We start from the raw sequence: 20,121 nt of genomic DNA, 5'->3' as shown, positions 1-20,121 counted from the left end.
GTTGCTGTTGGAAAGAAATTTGACCCACAATAGAAGAATAGATTGGCTGAACTCTTAGTCCTTAGTAGTCTAGAATCTTTTATTAGAGGTCATAAATGTCCTAATATTCTTGAAGAGTCTTTTTTCCCCAGCACAACTGACTTGACACATGTATTTATTTATTTATTTTAAACTACGGGATGAATGGTCACGTTTGAGCTTTTCTTCTTTTGGTTTAATGGATGGTTTGCAGAAAAAAAAGGAAAAATCAATGTAAAGATATTAAATATTAATTTATTTCCAAGATACAAGCTATTTTACAGATGTGGGCCTATGAAATCACAAAGCATGTGGACATAACAAACACAACGTTTTATGGCTTTTTGTTGTTTTACCCAGGATACGGGACAATTTCACACACAGATCTGATTTAGCACATGCTCATATATTGTCCCGGGAAATATAAAGTGAAAATAGATGCAGATTTTGACATAAACATTTTCTGAATATATGTTTTTATGCATGTTTAAACAAGAAGAAAAGCCATACATTAAGTCTGCGTGGCTGTACTACAGGCACAGTGGTGCTTTGAGCTAAACTATTTACATTAGCAAACGTTAGCTGCTAGCATCTCATGCTAACAGCCAGTTGTCTTAGCTTAAGTTTTTTAAGCATTTGATAATTAGCACCTATTGCAAAATAAAACTGAGGCAGTAGTTAAATGCTAACATGCTTTAAATAACTACGCTAACAAGCTGATGTTCTCTAGGTCTGATATGTTCATCTTAGCGTAGCATGATAAAATGCTAACATGTCAAGATATCACATCTCGAAAGCAAAAATAAGAATAATGGAAATGATTATCAGAAAATAACCTAATTTTCTGTGATTACTTCACAGTCGAAATTATATTTCATTATTCGCTGTAGAAATTGGGATTTTTTTCAACATGTTATGTTCTAAATGTATACAGTACAACTCATTCAAATACATTACAAAGGGATGCACAGCAGCCCAATATGCATTTTCATACATATAATTGAAACCAGAATGATCTCTGAGTATTGCTTTATATAACCTGATTTGAAAAGAACAGCAAATAATTCTATTTCCTTGGTCCGATAAGACATTTCACTTCCTCAGGGATCCAGCCACTAAGAAATTTGAACATTCACAAAAGTAAAAGAGTCAAAGGAAGCAGGAAAAGGACAAAACCTGAAACTCAAATGTTTTCTAGCAGCAAAGTGAACAATAGTGAGAAGTAGAAGAAGCATAGTGTTTTACATCAGCACGGTCGTTCGGTGATCTTAATACGCTTAAATACAAACTGCAGCTCCATCTGTTAATAACAATAATGGGATTTCCCCTGATTTTTGCACATTGCCTGTCTTAAAAAGAGGAGGCAAAAGAGGCACAGAGTGATGCTTGCTTGTAGGTTGTCACATGCTTGTGTTGTTTTCGAGGTCCTCGTGTCTCCATGTTGTGCTTCAGGAGTGCAGGTGGCTTCTCACTAGAGAAGAAAAAAGATATTTATTTTCAGGTAACACAGGACAAAGGCTTATGGTAAGAACTAGTTAAGACTTGAGAAGCATTTTCTTGTGCCCAGGGAACTTAGTCTCATAATCCATCGAGGATTTTACACGATTAATACTCATTATGGCTGTTTGTCTTTTGTAAATTCCAGGCTAGCATTCTGCACAGAAGGATAGGAAAATAAAGAATAAGAAACAGAAATTATATTTCTTCTTTACCCATTTCTGTGAACTGTCTCCCCCTGGTGCCCAATATTTTCTGTACAAATCATATATTCATCAGCAAACTCACCGTGTTTTAGCGTTATAGTGGATTATTTTGGGGATAAATGATATTTACTGTAACATTTAGCTCCTAAATCTAGGTGTTGCTGTTTTTAAAATGACTCTACTGCATAGCTGGTCACTTTTATATTTCACTTTCGTCTTACTTCACTGGTCACTTTATATTTTGAAACTGTTTTTTAAATTCTTAGATTGTTTTTAAAGTGTTTATAATTGTATAAACATTTTTATTGCTTTATTATGTCTTGCTACTGGATGCTTGAATTTTCTTCGGGATCAATAAAGTATATATCTATCTATCTAGCTTGATTTTCCTCTTGAATGTTTGGACTACCTGTCTATTCTCCACCTGCATCTCAGTGTATATTCGAGCCCACATTTTCCTCTTTTCCAGCCTTATAGCTTTTGAATCCCATTTTAGATCAGATTAACTTGGACATCTGCAGGCTTCCCACAGAGCCTGATTGCTTAATGTGGGCTGAGGAACGGCTTCATATAAGCCTGAATTAGGATTTTGAGGTTATGTAAGAGAAGCGCTGCCGAAAAGGGAATTCGTGGAAGTTTCTCAGCCTGTCACGAATGTAGGCACCGAGGGTGGAGAGGACTGAAAAAGACTGAGTCATACAGTGTCAACATCACCAGATGCCCCGGGGCCACCACCATCAACCAAGAAACTTCCAAAAAGATAAGATAAATTGCATGTGAGTGATAAGAAGGAAGATGGAAGCTTGTAATTGATAGTAATGCATCATGGTTAAAGGGCAGATTCTTATGCTTATGATTCACTGCATGTAGTCTACATGTTTCTATTTTTGTCATGAAGCATCCTCTGATGAGGCGACACTGAATCATCCATGAAGGAAACCCCAGTGTTTTCAGTCCGCAGAAAAAGATGAGGAAAAATGAAAAGAAAAGCAGACGGATGTCATTTGCTGCTTACATTTTTACGGACACTTGGACGCAAAACGAGTGATCGACTCCAGCTGGGTCGCCTGGGTGAGTCTGTGTGAGGCTGAAAATGCAGAAACACCCAGTGACCCCCGAGTTCATCCTGAGAAAATGTTCCTAAATGTGCTCCTAAGAAGAATATAATAGTTTTACTGTAAGGGTTGCATAAGCTGAGAACAGTCTGTCAGCTCTCACTGGAAAAAATCTAAATCTTACCAAGTATATTTGTCTCATTGAGTATCTCATTACACTTAATATAAGACACAACTGCCAAACAAGTAATATTTCAGCCAGATATAGGGACTTGTTTGAAGACAATACATCTGGAATATCTTGTTAAATGAAAAAGTCTTGAAAACATCTTGTTTTGAGTCATATTTCACATGAAACAAGCTTTTTTTTCATTTGAAGAGGTTTTTAAGCTAATTTCAAGATCACTTTTAACTCAAAAGTCCTAAATATCTTATTTCAAGAAATCTTGACAAGCCGATTTTCACTAGTTCCATTGGCAGATTTTTTTGCTTATTTCAAGCAAAAACGTCTTGTATTTGTTGTTTTTTCCAGTGCTCATGTCAAAGTGAGGACGAAGTGATGCAAGCATTTTATATCAGATGAGGCTACAAAGCCTAACACACTGGAAAAAATGCCCCTCCAAAAATAAGTAAGAAAAACATCAAATAAAAGACGTTTTTGCTTGAAATAAGCAAAAAATCTGCCAATGGAACTAGTGAAAATCGTCTTGTCAAGATTTTTTTAAATAAGATGTGATATTTAGGACTTTTGAGATAAAAGTGATCTTGAAATTAGCTTAAAAACCTCTTAAAAAAAAAAAAAAAAAAAGCTTGTTTCATATGATGTGTCACTCAAAACTATTTATTTTCAAGACTTTTTCATTTAACAAGATATTCCAGATGTATTGTCTTCAAACCAGTCCCTATATCTGGCTGAAATGGTACTTGTTAGGCAGTTGTGTCTTATATTAAGTGTAATGAGATATTTTGACTAGAAATGAGACAAATATACTTGGTAAGACTTTGATTTTTTCCAGTGCATCGGCTCATTCAATAAGCCTCGTAGTAGAATATTGTTTTGTAAAACCATCTTTCTTCCTCTTACTCACAACCGGTGACCTGATCATTTAGTTTCAGGGTTATAGTTGTGTGGAACAGTCATGTTTTCCCACGTCTCCGCCCTAAATGAGAAGCTCCAGCCATAGACTGTAAATGAAAGAGGAGTGTAGGCACTGGTCTGAAAAGGGAAGTTGGAAAAACAACCCTCCATCCTCATTTCCAAATATGGTCAAGTATGGTTTCAAAAATACCAAAAAAATGCAGTTCACACAGACGGTGGCCATGCCCGCTTCTTCCAAACAGTCTATGGTTCCAGCTAGTGGACACTTAGTGTAGCCTCACATATAGGCTACAACAGAAACAAGCTCCACTCAGCACTCGTAAAGCTTAGAAAATGAGTGTTTATGTAGTTTTGGCTAGCTGCTCGTTTGTTCTATTTTGTTTGTTTGATTGTGTGGTTGTGTCAGTTCAAAGGCTCCCTAAAGTGCCACACAGCTAGACACACTTGTACAAGTTTAAAAAAGATGAGACTCTGTTTGTTGGATTGGACAGAGCCGTGATAGCGATGCTACTAGTACTTATTATGCTAACATGCTAAGCAACTGAGCTACTGGCTGTAGCTGAATATCTAGTAAACTAGGGGGAAACAAAACATAAAAAGTGTGTTATTTCCTAAGACTACGGTTCTAATATGACGCCATTTTACAAAATATAGTATATTTAATTTGAAATATTGATAAGCCTTAAAATAGCTTATTTACTAGAACTTATCATGCTAACATGCTAAGCAACTGAGCTACTGGCTGTAGCTGAATATCTAATAAACTAGGGGGAAACAAAACATAAAAAGTGTGTTATTTCCTAAGACTACGGTTCTAATATGACGCCATTTTACAAAATATAGTATATTTAATTTGAAATATTGATAAACCTTAAAATAGCTTATTTAACTTGGGGGAAATCAGTCGCATGTCGAGCCATGAACTTAACTGTAACATTTGTGCATCTCTGTTGTCTCTGTTCTTGTTTTACTTCTACATACCAGCTAGTTCTGTTACTTCCAGGTCAAAGCCCAGAAAGGGAAATGTGGAGCATGTCCGAAACACTTATGTCAGTTTTGGTCCAAGTGAACAAATACGTGCAACGCTTCCAGCCCAGATATCTGGCTGTGCGAGCCTCACTGGAAAACTAGATTTATTATCATTTCAGTTCGACTAAGATGTTTAAAAACCCAGCTTTAATCTAACACATTTTTATTTTGATCATGTAACATCATAAAAATGCTGCATTGTGTTAGAAGAATCAAATTAAGGGATTTTTTCACTACATTGTCACTGTAAAAGACCATTAAACTCAAGTCTAAATTTGCCTGTCCCTGTACTGGTCAGCAGGACTCTGATTGTTGGATTATGTAAGATAGTGTTTATGATAGGATAAATAATTATATATGTTATGTATCTACGAAGACCCTTCAAGACTATTGAAATAAAACATTTATCGTACCAAGTAGACATCCAGCTCAGAGTCCGACTGGCTTCTGCTGAGGGGCTGCAGAGGATCATCCAGAGCGATCGTTGAGCTGGAGGCACGTCGGTCTTCACTGCAACGTAAAAACACTAATGAACATTTTTTTACCTTTGTACACTCAATGAACACATTCAGTATATGTTCACTGCTTGTATGTCTATTTTATGATGATATGGAAAGTTTCCCTGAAGACCGACATCTACTGGTGACTCTAATGACCGTTTTCAGATATCACGGTCATTAAACCTGTTGATATCTGCATGTCAGAATCATACGGCCTCCGCTTATAACACTGCTGAGCTGCTTCCAAGGCTATGGATTCATTTCATTTTAATCTTGACTGTACATGCATCTTATAACCAAACTATTTTCTATTCTGTAATAGCTACGCTGGAAAAAAATCAAAATCTTACCAAGTATATTTTTCTCATTGAGTATCTCATTACACTTAATATAAGACACAATTGCCTAACAAGTTCTATTTCAGCCAGATATAGGGACTTGTTTTAATACAATACATCTTGAATATCTTGTTAAGTGATAAAAAAGTCTTGAAAACATCTTGTTTTGAGTCATATTTCACATGAAACAAGCTGTTTTTTTTCATTTGAAGAGGTTTTTAAGCTAATTTCAAGATCACTTTTAACTCAAAAGTCCTAAATATCACATTTTATTTCAAGAAATCTTGACAAGCCGATTTTCACTAGTTCCATTGGCAGATTTTTTTTGCTTATTTCAAGCAAAAACGTCTTTTATTTGTTGTTTTTTTTTACTTATTTTTTGAGGGGCATTTTTTCTGTTAAGGTTGAATACTTTAAGTACCTGTTTTCAGGGTCCTTTTCGTCATTTTGGGTGGACTCGAAAGAAAGAGCGGACTTCGGAAGAAGATCTGGATGTTTGGAGGAACTGTAAACTGTTGCGACAAAAAGACCAAAACACAGATAAGAAAGAAAGCCTCTTCTTAAAAATGCCACAGACAATTTGAAGAAACATGTTGATCTTACAGTTTCCATCCAGATTGTCCATGCTTTGGGCCTTCTTTTCCTCCTTCTTCTCCTTCTGTGGGGACAGAAACTCCTGAGAAGCCGATTTTCCTGCGTGGAGGGAATTCCTCTTCCTCTTCGAAGACGTTCCTCTTAAAGCTTTACGGGCACACAACGAAAAAAAAGAGTGCGTTGAAAATAAAAGTCGACCGTTAAAGCAGGATGAAGAATGCAGAAGTCAGATTATGAGCTCACGATGCATCTTTTTGAATACAGTGGCGCCCATGAATTTCAGAAATCTGTCCGCATAAAATCCGGGCCTGTGCACCGACACCGTGTCCTGAAACGACAAACACACACAAACAGTCACGATCACAGCGGAGGTAAAAACCTGCAAGTGACTGGGAAATGTAAGAAACACACACCCCATCGTGTACAAGAGCCTTCCAGGAGTGTTCCACCTTCTTTATGAACCTGAGAATAAGTGAAAAAAAACCACAAATTGTCCATTAGGAGTGAATTAGAATGATAAATGCATCATTAAACATGACAAAGTGAACACAAAAATGAACCAAATACAGGTAACAGAAAGGAACATAAAAGGCCTGGACCACCATCTTTGGCACGCTATGTGTGCAAAGAGGTGGAATCAAGTGAGAAAACGTTCAAGATATTCTGCTGCTTCTAACTTTCTCTAAAGTTAATAAAGTTAATTAATCGGTAATAATAAAATTAGACAGGTGGTCTCAATGGGCTGCTTTTCAGTCCCAGTTTCTGACGTGTTTGACTGACAGAAGCAACAGAACGAGAGATAGCATCAATATGCAATCAACACACTTATAATACTAACTAATAACAGCTTTACCTTTTTTACAAGATGCAAAAAGTTGGAATTTTAGAACGTGTGCTAAGCGCCTCGACCCATCTGAATCTAGTTGAGCGTATACATGCAAACGTGACTGGGGCTGGGCAATTAATCACATGATTACCCTGATTAATCACGATTAATCGCATTTGTACGCAAAATCCAAACATTAATCCAAAAGTAGTGTATAGCTTTTAGCATTTAGCTTTATTTTAAATGTGCTGCCATATGAATGAAAGTGCCATAACATTTGTTGTGCAAACACACTTTTAACATCAGCATCTTTCTGTAGTTTTTATGTAGAAGCCTCGCTCCACTGTCTGTTTCCTTGAATGACTTGCTGCTATCAGTTGTGTGTTTTGCCTTTAAGTGATATTTTAGACTGGAACTACTACGCTGAGAAGACAATTCAACTTGGCAGTGTTTACAGATGACTTTGGTTCTGTCGACTCCGCCGTCTGGAAGAACTTTAAAATGAAAATGGCCGAGTAAAAGTTCCGTACCCTTCTCCATGTTTGGTGGATCCGCCGATACTTTCTTTTCCTGTTCCACAGCAGACAGCAACAGACTTTTACAGAATAAAAGCCTGTGAGCAACAGACTTTTACTAAATAAAATAAATATTAAAACCTGCGTTAATGCGCGATAAAATATTTATCGGCTTTAAATAATTAGCGAGTTAACGCGATAATAACGAGTTAACTCGCCCAGCCCTAAACGTGACTGAACCCCAACCACATTATCTGGGTGTGTTAATCCAGTTTTGAGAAGATGTTGCTTGGATTAGCTTTGGAAAAAATTATGTAATTATGTCATTAAATGTAACATGTTTGTCATCTCACAGTTTCTGTGACTCTATTGGGTTTAAAATTCATTCCATTATCAAAATAAAATTAGATTAAATAAAGTGTATCCACATTTCCAGCTGGGCCAGCATTGAATGACATGAGATTTTGCATTGTGTGACCAGTTTAGTGATCAAATTCTCACACATTATTATCTTAAAATCTTTACTCTGGCTTCCAGTCAGTCACAGAATAGATTTTAAAAGCCTGCTGATGGTTTACAGCCTGTGATGTGTTCAGAGAATATAAAGCCAGCAGAGCTTTTAGATCCAAGGACTCAGGTCAGCTGGTCCAGTCCAGAGTCCAGACTAAACATGGAGAAGCAGCATTTAGCTGCTATGCTGCGAACAAGTGGAACAAACTGCCAGTGGAGATTAAACTTTCACCAAATGGAGACATTTTTAAATCCAGGTTAAAAACATTTCTGTTCTCATGTGTCTATGCATGAAATCTGCACGATAACTTTGAATTTATCTAACTTATCTTTATCTTTTAATTATTTTAATTATTTTATTTCTTTCTCTTATGTATTTGTAATGCTTCTTCCACTCCCTGCTGCAATGCTTTTATTTTATTCAAAGCACTTTGAATTGTTTTGTGCATGAAATGTGCTACAAATAACCCTGACTCGACTTGACGACTATCTCATGGCCACAGAACAATATGTTATGACACACTGGTGATAAGCACGTGTTTACCTCAGTCTCATTCCTCACTAACTAGTGGCCAAACAATAACATTGAGTGTTATTACATAATATTTAAAGATCAAAACACACAGGCAGAAAACTCCTGTTTGTGTTCTGTGAGCTCACCTGTAAGACTGAAGGATGTCGATGATTCCTAAGAAGATGAGCAGGTTCTCATCCTTGTGTTTGGCAGGAATTCCTCCGAATCTACAAGAAGAATTCATTGAAATGTCCATTTAATTTGCTCCTGCTGCCCAAAGCTGTGGCACATTTAACACAGATGATAGTATAGAATAGAAATAGAAAAATACTTTATTCTTCCCCCAATGGGGGAAATTCAAATTAGTCAAGTAGCTCAACATTTTTTGAAATATTTACAATGATCGTATTAACAAGAACAATAATAATACCAATTCTAGTAAAAAATACTACTACTAACTAATAATAATAATAATAATAATAATAATAATAAAAATAATAAAATTACTAAACAAACAAACAAACAAACAAATAAATAAATAAATAAATAAATAAATAAATAAATAAATAAATAAATAAATAAAAAACCATGACCGTATTTGACTGGGCAGTATGTCATTCCCATGAGTCTGTGAAAGAGTCTGCGCCCGTTTCCTTACGTGTCGTCGTCAGCCACCGGGTCTGGGTCCTTCACGTTCCCCTGGATGGACTCCAGGGCGGTGGAGTAAAGGACCTTCTGTCCTCTCTTGCTGTCACATCTGCTTCCTCTGCCCAGAAGCTTCCTATCTGACACATGGATCCCCAGCAGGAGACTGTAGTCCATGATCTTAAAGCTCTCCAGGACCTGATGGGAGACAAATACCAAACATAAGCAACCAAAGTTGAACTGAATGAACTGGAACTGAAAGGTCAATTTAGAAAAGAAAGGGAGCTTTACACATGTTATATAAAGTGTATTTTATTTATTTATCTATCTATTTATTTATCTTGTATTTTATTCTTTTAATTTTTGGTTTTTATTTTTCTGTACAGCACTTTGGTCAACTGAGGTTGTTGTAAAGTGCTTTATAAATAAAATTGGATTGGATTGGATAAAGTGCTATTCCATCTAATTCTGTACGTGTTTTAAACATCCATAACTTGTTCTTTGACTCAGCATTTGACTATCTAATAAAAGCTACAACACATAATTCAACATTAAGCCTACAGCTGCATTTCTTATTTAAATAAAAGTTGCAATGACCTTTCAAACCTCTGAGCTGGTTCCACAGCTTAAAGAGGTCGGAAATGTTTTTGCAAACCAAATGGACTGAACACTATAAGCCTCAATCCCTCCAAACAAACACCGATATCATGAAATAAGTGCTGTAGACAAAGACTCTTAATATGCATTGGGTTACCCAACACACACACACACACACACGTGCGCTGAGGTTGCACGCAGCAAGCCCAGTAAGAGCATTTCACCCAGTTTGTTCTCAAAAGTGCGGCCAATCGTTTGTCAGGTGCTTCGCCACGCCGGCGGCTTATCCCTCATCAAGCGGCCACTGTTGTTGGCTAATGAAATAACAGGCACTGATGTGGTCACCCAAACCCCGAGAGATGGAAAGGGAAGGGTCCGGCTCAGCGTTCTGGGGCGCTGTGGTTGCGTAATGTTATCAAAGTGAAGAATTGTGCGCTGATCATCGGCTTAACTCAGCAATGAGCAAAGAGTTAAACCCCACTGTTGTGAGGGGTCTTAGTGCTGGAATGATAAGTTGATTGGACAACCAAGAGATTACTATTGGAACTCAATGTCGTGCTGTACTGGGCCTGGGGAACTTTTAGTGCATTATAAAAGCAACCGAAAAGGAATTGATAATGAAAATAAACATCTGGACACTCGAAACATTACCATGTCGAACTTCTTAAATAAGACCAATGTCACTGTATTCTGGGCACAAAAAAAAAAGTTTTTTAAATTGCTGTCGACAATCTTGGGTCACATGTATGAATCCTGGTGACTTTTGGGACCAAAATGTACTTTTTTACCAAAGCTTTGGTCCATCACAACAGATAAGGCTCGCTCAGGACGGGAGATTGGACTGAAGACGAGTTTCGGTGCAATCTGTTGGTTTCCTTAGCTGGGAAATTGTTTTTGAATTGGCTCTATATGATTGAATTGAATTATTTTATAAATAATTATGATTACAATGAATTGAATTCCAATTGGCTTGAATTAGACTTTATTATTTAAGTACCTTGAGATGACATTTGTTGTATTTGGCGCTATATAAATAAAAATGAATTGAATTGAATAAGAAAAGGGAGAAAAGGATTAACTCTTATGCAGAAATGTTTACACACACAATCTAATCTAATGCTATATATTACACTGGAAAAAATGCCCCTCCAAAAATAAGTAAGAAAACCAACAAATACGAGACGTTTTTGCTTGAAATAAGCAAAATAAATCTGCCAAAGGAACTAGTGAAAATCGGCTTGTCCAGATTTCTTGAAATAAGATGTGATATTTAGGACTTTTGAGTTAAAAGTGATCTTGAAATTAGCTTAAAAACCTCTTCAAATGTCAAAAAAAGCTTGTTTCATCTTAATTCCGACTCAAAACAATTTGTTTTCAAGACTTTTTCACTTAAAAAGATTTTCCAGATGTATTGTCTTCAAAAAAGTCCCTATATCTGGCTGAAATAGTACTTATTAGGCAGTTGTGTCTTATATTAAAGGGATAATCCGGAGTAAAATGCACTTTAGGTCAATTTACGGGATGTTGGGAGTACATATGTTGTGTAATGAAATACTGGACTATGTTTGTAAAAAAAAAACGGCAACAAAATTGTGAATTTCCAGAGCGTGTTACTCCACACTCGGCTCTACTATACGGACTTCACGCTGAAGATGTCAGCTGCAGCAGGAGTATTTCCGGAAAGATACTGGTTTGATTAAATTCATTCTGGACTCTCTATCCGACCACATGAAGACCTCGGGACACTTCGGTTTGGCTTTAGGGACCCTCTACTCACTACCACGTAAGTGTTATGTTGTTTGGAGCTGTAGAAGAGGTGTAAAAATAGCGTTTTGTAGTGGCGATACCATATGCCCCACTCTCCTCCAGGCTAACGACTTTTGGCTGAAAACGGTCAAATCAAAATTCTCAAAACACATCAGAATTAAATGATTTTGATGTCAACTCAACGTATGTACTCCCAACATCCCGTAAATTGACCTAAAGTGCATTTTACTCCGAATTATCCCTTTAAGTGTAATGAGATATTTTGACTAGAAATGAGATAAATATACTTGGTAAGACTTGGATTTTTTCCAGTGTATGGCCTACTGTGCTCTATATAAAAGATCATAAAGCAAACGTGCCCGGCAGTCCCTCTGGAGGGTCTTCATCATGGCGTTGTAAGTGTCCGGGTCCAAGTACAGCCCCTCGTGCATCTCCTGGAAGTCCAGGTCTTTGAAGGTGGGCGAGGACTTGGAGCGCTCTTTGCGTGAGGCCCGACGTTTGTACGAGGAACCCTTCAGGTCGTACTTGTAGTGCATCTTCATGGCCCGTGGCAGCACGTTGTTCATCACCACCACGCGAACCGTGACACCGCCGCACTGGATGCAGTAAAGACCGTAAAACTTGGGGAGCAACGTCCTTGGGTTCTGGTTCAGATTCTGCAATGACGAGAGGATGGAGACATTTGAACGCTTATGAGCTGAATGGGGATAGCTGACCATGCTAAAAAAAAGCTGAAAATAGTTCATTTTTAGCAGTAAAAACTGTTTCTAAGGTATTGGTTGAGTGAATTTTGGGATTTTTGTGTACTACCAAACTCAACATTGGAGTTAGTCAGAGAATTTGAGAGGTTGATCTCGGTTCAAGGCTCATAGCTGAAATTCTGTAAATGTGAACTGTTTAGTAGTTACATTGGCTGAAAGAGGACGAATTTTCCTACATTTTAAGGTATAATTTGTTTCTCTAAGTTAAACTGTATGAAAGTTAGAGGAATTTGTTTGAACAAACTGAAAAATTTTAAACTTATCAGCACGCACTCAACTGTGTGCTCATTCATAAAAATCAAGAAGGAGCAAAATGTTCATGTTTTTGAAACTGTCATATTTCAAAATTGGCTGAAGTTTTGAAAAAGCTGAAACAATTAGTAATAGCTGAATGTTTTGTGACCCATTTAAAGTTTGAATGGTGTCTCTAGCTGAAAGCATGCAGAAATAGTTAGGTTGGAAAGAGGAGTTTCCATTCATTTGAATGACGAGAAAATTTGAATAAAAGTTGAATATCTTAAAAAATGTAAAAGTTAAAAACACCAAAAATCATAGCAGGAATCTGCTGAAAGAGCTGAACGTTTTGATACCAAATTTGTAGAAATATCTGAAAGTATGCAGGAGTAGTTAGGTGCCGAAAACGGGCGGAATAATAATACTAAAGAGAAACAGGAATAGCTCCCAGCTCGAATGACATGTCGAAACTGTGTGCTTTTTCACCACAGAAGCTGCGCAAATGTCATAACCAGCCAGTTCGACGTAAAGTGAAAGCTTTGCAAGGTTACTGCAGGAAATGCTTGCAAAAGCAACTCACCATGTAGTAACCAGGAAGCAGTTTCTGTAAGAACTCAGCCTCCTTATGCTGCACCGTCTTGATGATGAACTCGTCGTCGCTGGTAAGGTAGAACCAGGAACTGCTGGCGCCAGAGTTGGACAGCTCGATCAGTGGCTCATTGCAGATGGAGTACTGAAATTCAAATTGATGCCACAAGTCTCAGCAAAACAACAATTTTGCTACCAAATCGGTTGAAACTTACAGCATACGGTGCTGAATTAGAGTGATAGTGTAGTTTTGATCACGTTTCAGTCTCCACTCTCACCAAATAATCATCCGGTTTGATGCCAAAGAGCTCTCTGAAGTAGCGAAAAGCCAGCGGGGCGTACGTTTTCAGTCGGAAATCTGGAAAATGATGTGCTGGAGTCATGTTGCTGCCCTCACTGGAAAACATACAAAATGTTAAATTAGTTTAGAAGTGTAGTTGTTTAATACCTTTTTAATACACTGGAAAAAAAAATGCCCCACCAAAAATAAGTAAGAAAAACAACAAATAAAAGACGTTTTTGCTTGAAATAAACAAAAAAATCTGCCAATGGAACTAGTGAAAATCGGCTTGTCAAGATTTCTTGAAATAAAATGTGATATTTGGGACTTTTGAGATGAAAGTGATCTTGAAATTAGCTTAAAAACCTCTTCAAATGTCCAAAAAAGCTTGTTTCATATGAAATGTGACTTAAAACAATTTGTTTTCAAGACTTTTTCATTTAATAAGATATTCCAGATGTATTGTCTTCAAACAAGTCCCTATATCTGGCTGAAATAGCACTTGTTAGGCAGTTGTGTCTCATATTAAGTGTAATGAGATATTTTGACTAGAAATGAGACAAATATACTTGGTAAGACTTTGATTTTTTCCAGTGTATATAAGAGACAGGACAGAGTAGAAAACATCGAGGCATAAAAACACAAAACCTTGCTCCTGCTACAACTTTTGCTGAAGTATGCGATTTTCTACTGCTTCACAAGTGCACATTGTTCAATTACTTGGATCATAGAACAAATATTCAGTCGAATGAGGCCAATCTGGGATCTACGGTTCACAAATAACAAAGGAAAAACCGCTAAGGTTAATGTGAATTGTATGTGTTTAAGACATGTTGCACCTCACTGGATCCATAGGCTACAACTAGAAGTAAATGGAACTTTACACACTTTACTACTTGCTTGAATGGGTCCCTAACAGTTTGCCTTTTATTCACTGTGCATAAAGTTGTTTGTAAATGAGTGTGTACCTGGGCAGGAAGACACTTTCCACCACAGAGAAGTCCTGCATGAGAACATCCCTGTCTGGTTTGGAGCTGAGGTTTCCCACAGCGTAACCGATTCCAAGTTGGATGGCACCTTTCAGGGCAGCAGCTGTGGGCTACCAGACATACGTGTTGAAAAGAAAAAAATCAGAAAAGAATGAGTTCTTCCGTGGCTTTTTAAATTAGCTTTAGCCATACCTGCCATTTCAGTACAGATCAATAAATATCTCAAGTTTAGTGAGCTCCCCTCAGTGTAAAGTGGAGGTACTTTGTTGATCCCTTAAGCTGTACTTTGTGTTTAGCGCTAATTAGCATGCAAATATGTTCAGAAGCGACGTTGGCCTTCTGCGCCAGCATGTTAACTAAGATGTTTTGCTAACTTTTCTCAGGGTACACCCTCGTAGAGCTGCTACCATTTCAATAGACACATAAAAAGTGTGCTAACAGACAAGCAGGACAGCTAGCTAGCTAGCTAGGACGGTTCAGCTAGCTAGCTAGCTGTCCTGCTGCAAGTAAAGCATATTTGTAAAGGTAAAAGTTATTGTTCATGTTTTTAAGTACTTGTTCCTAACTTTATATGGTTTTTAGGGAACAGGTTTGAAAAGATATGTAAACATATGTCCTATCCCCATAAAGTTTGTTATATCTGTGACCATGCTAGCAGATCTGTAGGCTACGCCGAGCACTGAATTTAACCCGACCTCACAGAAATCCAGTGCATGCAATAAGCACAACCTCAGCATCAGATTACATGTTGGTAACTCAAATTCAAATGACAATGAATCAAATGAGGAAATATAAAAACCAAACAAAACACATTTTTTTGGTGGACATTTGGAATGAGTTCAAAACTTAACCAAAAGGCCGACTTTTGCTTCATGAATTAAGCTGTAAAAATGGGTTAGAATGAGGCACCAAAGCAGGTTCAGGGTCTATGGTTTGGGTGCCTCAACATCACCTGGAAACTTTAAAAGAAATAAAAATGGGGCAGGACTCATCTCTGTAACAAACATGTGAAATAAGCATGACGTCTTAACACAGTGTTGTTTATGCAGGCAAAACTTGTCGCTTTCTTTGTTTCTGAGATGATTTCAACACACATTCAGGGTATTACAGGGTGCTTTCACCCTGTAATACCATGTTGTGAAGCCATGAAGCCATCTTTTTACTTTGTTTACCACCTCTGTTCCTTCCATCACCAAACAGCTGATATATACTACAGCTGCCCCGGTAGATGCACTTGTCTGTAATCATAACGTTGCTCTTTATTTAATGGAAGTTAAATGCTCACTTTATGCCTTATTTTCTTTTTTTGGATTCGCGACAACCCCTGGGTCCCTGAGACCTTTAACTTGGCCATTAAATAAAGGGCTCAAATACACAAGACACGGGAAAAAAGCTTCCCCTTTGTAATATTGAATTAAATAACATTTTAAAATGAGCAGTTTTATGGGACTGATAACTGTCGACAGTTAAATGGAATCATTTTCCCTTTCGATATGAGTAATGATTATGTAGAAGTGGATTTTGCTTATTTTGAAAGATTGCGATGATGGATAGTGACGACCACCAACCTTTTTGTGATCCTTTGACACTCTGGAGGTTTTGGTTCCTCTTCCTCCACTGTCGGCAGTAGCTGTTGACATCGTTTTGGCCTGAGAGAACTTGACGAGAGGGAAGCTCGGCTATCCTTCCTCCAACTTTGAGGATGACTGAGTTCCTTTTTTTCTCCCCTCGGTGATGAATAGATAGGCGCAGTGATGTACCGTTAATGACCTTTACAGAAACTGCATTTCCCAGGCCCGCTGCTCCTGTAGGTTTGGTATAGAGAACAGGAGTTACACAATGTGTCACATTTGCATGAATGTCGATGCAAAACACATACCAGCGGCTGAAATAAAATGCTCGTGCTGCTCTAGCAGGTCTATGCTTTTAACAATCGTCTCCACTCTTAGAAAACTAAAAGTAATCTGTAATCTGTAAGTAAAAAAAACATGCAGTAGAGCCTGGACATGTACAGACCTTTCTCTTCAAGCTGCTGCTCAGTTCTGAGGTCCCTTGTGTTTATGTGGGTCTTTAACCCCACAACAATCCTTGATCCTAATTAAGAAGGATTGTAAAATTACATACCAAATCCCCCTCTTTCATAACAAAGCACGATGCATTCGTACTTAAAGCCCCAATTTCCCAGGAGGGGGATGGTGTTTTTTATCAAAATGAAACCTTACACAAAACAAGGCTTATTCGTCAAACTGAAAAGTTTACCCCCTTGTCCACATTTTTAGGAGCATTAAGTGGCAATTCCAGAGAGTGCATTATCTCCCCAGAGGCCTCAATGGGAGGTCATTTAAGTCCACTAAAGTACAGTCCCTTTGGTAAAAAATATAGATGTGCATACGTTATAGATTCAATTCAATTAAATTCAATTAATTTTTATTTATATAGCGCCAAATACAACAAATGTCATCTCAAGGCACTTAGATAATAAAGTCCAATTCAAGCCAATTGGAATTCAATTCATTGTAATCATAATTATTTATAAAATAATCAAATTCATTCATATAGAGCCAATTCAAAATCAATTTCCTAGCTAAGGAAACCAACAGATTGCACCGAAAGTTGTCTTTAATTCAGTATTCAGCATGAAATATCTTCATACTTTATCATAAATTAGAGTGATGCTACAATATGGGGACATTTTGGTGATTTGATCTGGGTGTCCTCTTGGGGAAGGTTCACAAATAGATCAATTCTGTTCCTGAATTGTTCGTTTAAAATGTGAAAACTATGCGAATCACAGTCCAACAGAACAACTTTGCCCCCAATATTAAGATGGCATCCAAAGCAAATAGAGAATTCTGCCTCAACCGCCCATACAGACAAGCAAATGTGGCCATTTTTTTTTTTATGAAGACATCGTGGGAATGTTATTTTGCCTTCTGAGACATCTTGCATGTCATGAGCAAACTTGCAAAAAAGTAGGACAGATGGTGAGACAAACGCCGGTTTATTTTAAGGCCTTCTCCAGGATGTGGTGCTGTGGTCTGGCTCGAAGAGAATGAAAATGGGTTATAGGGGGTCATGAAGATAAACCTTGTTTTCAGGGATCTGTCTTGCAGCTTGCAGGATGTTTGCACATTTGAACAAGAGGCTAAAGACATTAAGTGACAAAGCTGAAGCTTAGTCTTTTCCAAAGAATGATCGAGTGGTTAGAGTAGTGAAAAAGATCAACTACATGCAAAAAAATTAGATGATTAATGTGCATTACTTTGTTTTTGTGTTTGGTTTAAGAGATTCGTTGCTCACCGATTCACAACTAATGTTATAATTAAGAGAAGTCTGTGTGTTGTTTGGTTTGGTCGACCATGTTAAAACTGAAACTGAAGGGTTTTTCCGCATATTCTCACAACCGTAAGCTCATATTTGTACATTTATGTGTTGAAATCTTGATAATATGTAAGAATGATGAGTCAATTCCAAGGAAAGCAACAATAACCTCTTAAGTTGTCTCAGTAAGGAGGGTTTATTCTCACCTCTATTGTAGTTTTTATCTTGAGTTCAGGCTGACCAAACCTACATAATGTCACCAAAACTCTCACTAGTGAGACGTTTATATTCAGAAAGGACGACACAACGTCCAGGAGGACATCTTGTTTTGTGCGTAACAGACGGGGCAGGAATCCAGGAAAAGGACGAAATGATATCATTAGTTATTTCAGTATCATGTTTTTTCCAATTTAAACCTTTTCAAGAACCTTTTCTAATGTGATACTTTAAAGGGATAGTTCGCCTCTTTTGACATGAAGCTGTATGACATCCCATATCAGCAACATCATTTATGAACATCTTCTTACCCCCTGAGCCAAGTTCCAGCCTCGTTTTGGCGTTGACGAAAGTAGTCCGGCCAACAACAAAATCGTTCTCCAAGAAAAAGTCAGACCTCACAATCTCTTGGCCCTATTTTCTCTCCCTTCGTATCACTGCCTGCTGCCGCCTGCCGACAGCCGCACCTGTTACGGTGTTTGCTGCTCGGAAGCAGGGGACTGCTCGGTCTGCACTTCGGTCTGCACAGCAGGCAGTGATACGAAGGGAGAGAAAATAGTGCCAAGCGATTATGAGGTCTGACATTTTCCCGGAGAACAATTTTGTTGTTGGCCGGACTACTTTCATCAACGCCTAAACGAGGCTGGAACTCGGCTCACAGGACGCAGCAGGGGGTAAGAAAATGTTCATAAATGATGTTGCTGATATGGGATGTCACACAGCTTCATGTCAAAAGAGGCGAACTATCCCTTTTCAGCTATTTTCAGTTGCGTTTGAATAAAGCTCAAAACTTAATCACATTTTAATTACTGATTTTATCTATTGTTCTTATTTCTTTCTTTTTGTTTGAAATTTAAATCATGCTTTTTATTTCTACTGTTTTAATGTATCTGTAAAGCACTTTGAATCACCTTGTTGTTGAATTGTGCTGTACAGATAAACTTGCCTTGCCTTTAAAGTTAGTTTCATCCGGCAGAAGTGTTGAAGCTATGATGAAGGCTCTGTCTCTGATTGAGGTTCGATAAGCTTTGCTGATGGTAATCGATACTTGGTATTGATTGAACAACATATTTAGGCAATGGGCGCTTTTCTGTGGGCAAGTTTTATCACAGTATAGTGTTGATTCAGTGTCACTTTTCTGTCATTTGGACTATATCAACACTTTTCACCACATAGTTTTTGCTATTCAGAAGTGACTGTGTTGCTTTTTGTCAAAAATATTTAGCAAAGATCAACTTAAACGCCTCTGGAGGAGTCATGAATGACTCTGTCACTCTCTCTGGAAACTAAATAACAACGTTAGCACTACCAATAGGCCGGTAAATGCGGTAGAATTCAACAACACCACAAACTAAAGCCTCATAACTTCTAAAAAATACGGCTGAAACAACCGGCTCTACTTTGAGCTGGGTGTGTACTGCACACAAAGTGTTTAAGTGGATGGGTTCAGGTGAAGGAAGGTAAATATTTAAACCTGCACACTCTCGGCACGACACGCACTCTGCAGCTCTTTTTTGCATGTATGTAAATGACACGAGCCCCTTCCAGGCCGGTTGCAGACATTGTACTTTCTTTCTCTGACTGAGGGGAAGTGGAGCTGGTTTCCTCTTGTGATATCATCTTCACTTCATCTTCCCACAAACGGACCGTAAAAAAAGCTGCCTGTAGAGACAGAAATAAAGGCCTGGGGCGCCTTTACAGAGTGAACAGACAGGTGGTCCTTACCTTAGAGATCATGGTGGTGTGAAGACGATGATGAGTTCAGGTCAGTGAAACACTGAAACCAGCGCTGTGTGAACGCGGTGAAATGAGGAGCAAAGTAATGCAGTGACGTCCGTAGAGCATCCTCACCACTTCCCCTCTCTCTCTCTCTCTCCCTCTGCATGCCTTTCTCCGCCTACCTGTTGTGTTTATCCTCAGCAGCGACGTGAGTCACTCTCTGAGTTGAAGTTGCTCTACTGCACACAGCATTGTGTGGAAAAACACTGTTATCAACAGCAGAGCCTGTCAAACACATGACGT

General features: G+C 38.0%; 1 protein-coding gene across 3 annotated transcripts; it reads right to left on the bottom strand.

Moving 5' to 3' along the window:
• Window positions 1–282: 282 nt before the first annotated feature.
• On the bottom strand, window positions 283–19,963 carry pip5k1ba (phosphatidylinositol-4-phosphate 5-kinase, type I, beta a). 3 transcript variants are annotated; one of them, XM_075455926.1, is made up of 16 exons: window positions 19,825–19,963; window positions 16,579–16,656; window positions 16,131–16,367; window positions 14,542–14,672; window positions 13,572–13,689; window positions 13,286–13,438; window positions 12,070–12,366; window positions 9,360–9,544; window positions 8,848–8,928; window positions 6,750–6,798; window positions 6,580–6,664; window positions 6,346–6,483; window positions 6,164–6,254; window positions 5,318–5,414; window positions 2,737–2,808; window positions 283–1,489 (listed from the first exon to the last, which is right to left on the bottom strand). In XM_075455926.1, the coding sequence occupies exons 3-16, from the start codon at window positions 16,200–16,202 to the stop codon at window positions 1,487–1,489; spliced, it is 1,572 nt and encodes a 523-aa protein (XP_075312041.1). In that variant the 5' UTR covers window positions 16,203–16,367; window positions 16,579–16,656; window positions 19,825–19,963; the 3' UTR covers window positions 283–1,486. The 3 variants fall into 3 exon arrangements, with proteins under 3 accessions (XP_075312041.1, XP_075312040.1, XP_075312042.1); XM_075455925.1 differs by lacking the exon at window positions 16,579–16,656; XM_075455927.1 differs by lacking the exons at window positions 2,737–2,808; window positions 16,579–16,656.
• Window positions 19,964–20,121: the final 158 nt, after the last annotated feature.

This window comes from Odontesthes bonariensis, chromosome 22 (assembly GCF_027942865.1).
Source record: "Odontesthes bonariensis isolate fOdoBon6 chromosome 22, fOdoBon6.hap1, whole genome shotgun sequence".
In the NCBI taxonomy this organism is placed as follows: domain Eukaryota; kingdom Metazoa; phylum Chordata; class Actinopteri; order Atheriniformes; family Atherinopsidae; genus Odontesthes; species Odontesthes bonariensis.
This window is presented reverse-complemented; position numbering and strand designations above follow the sequence as displayed.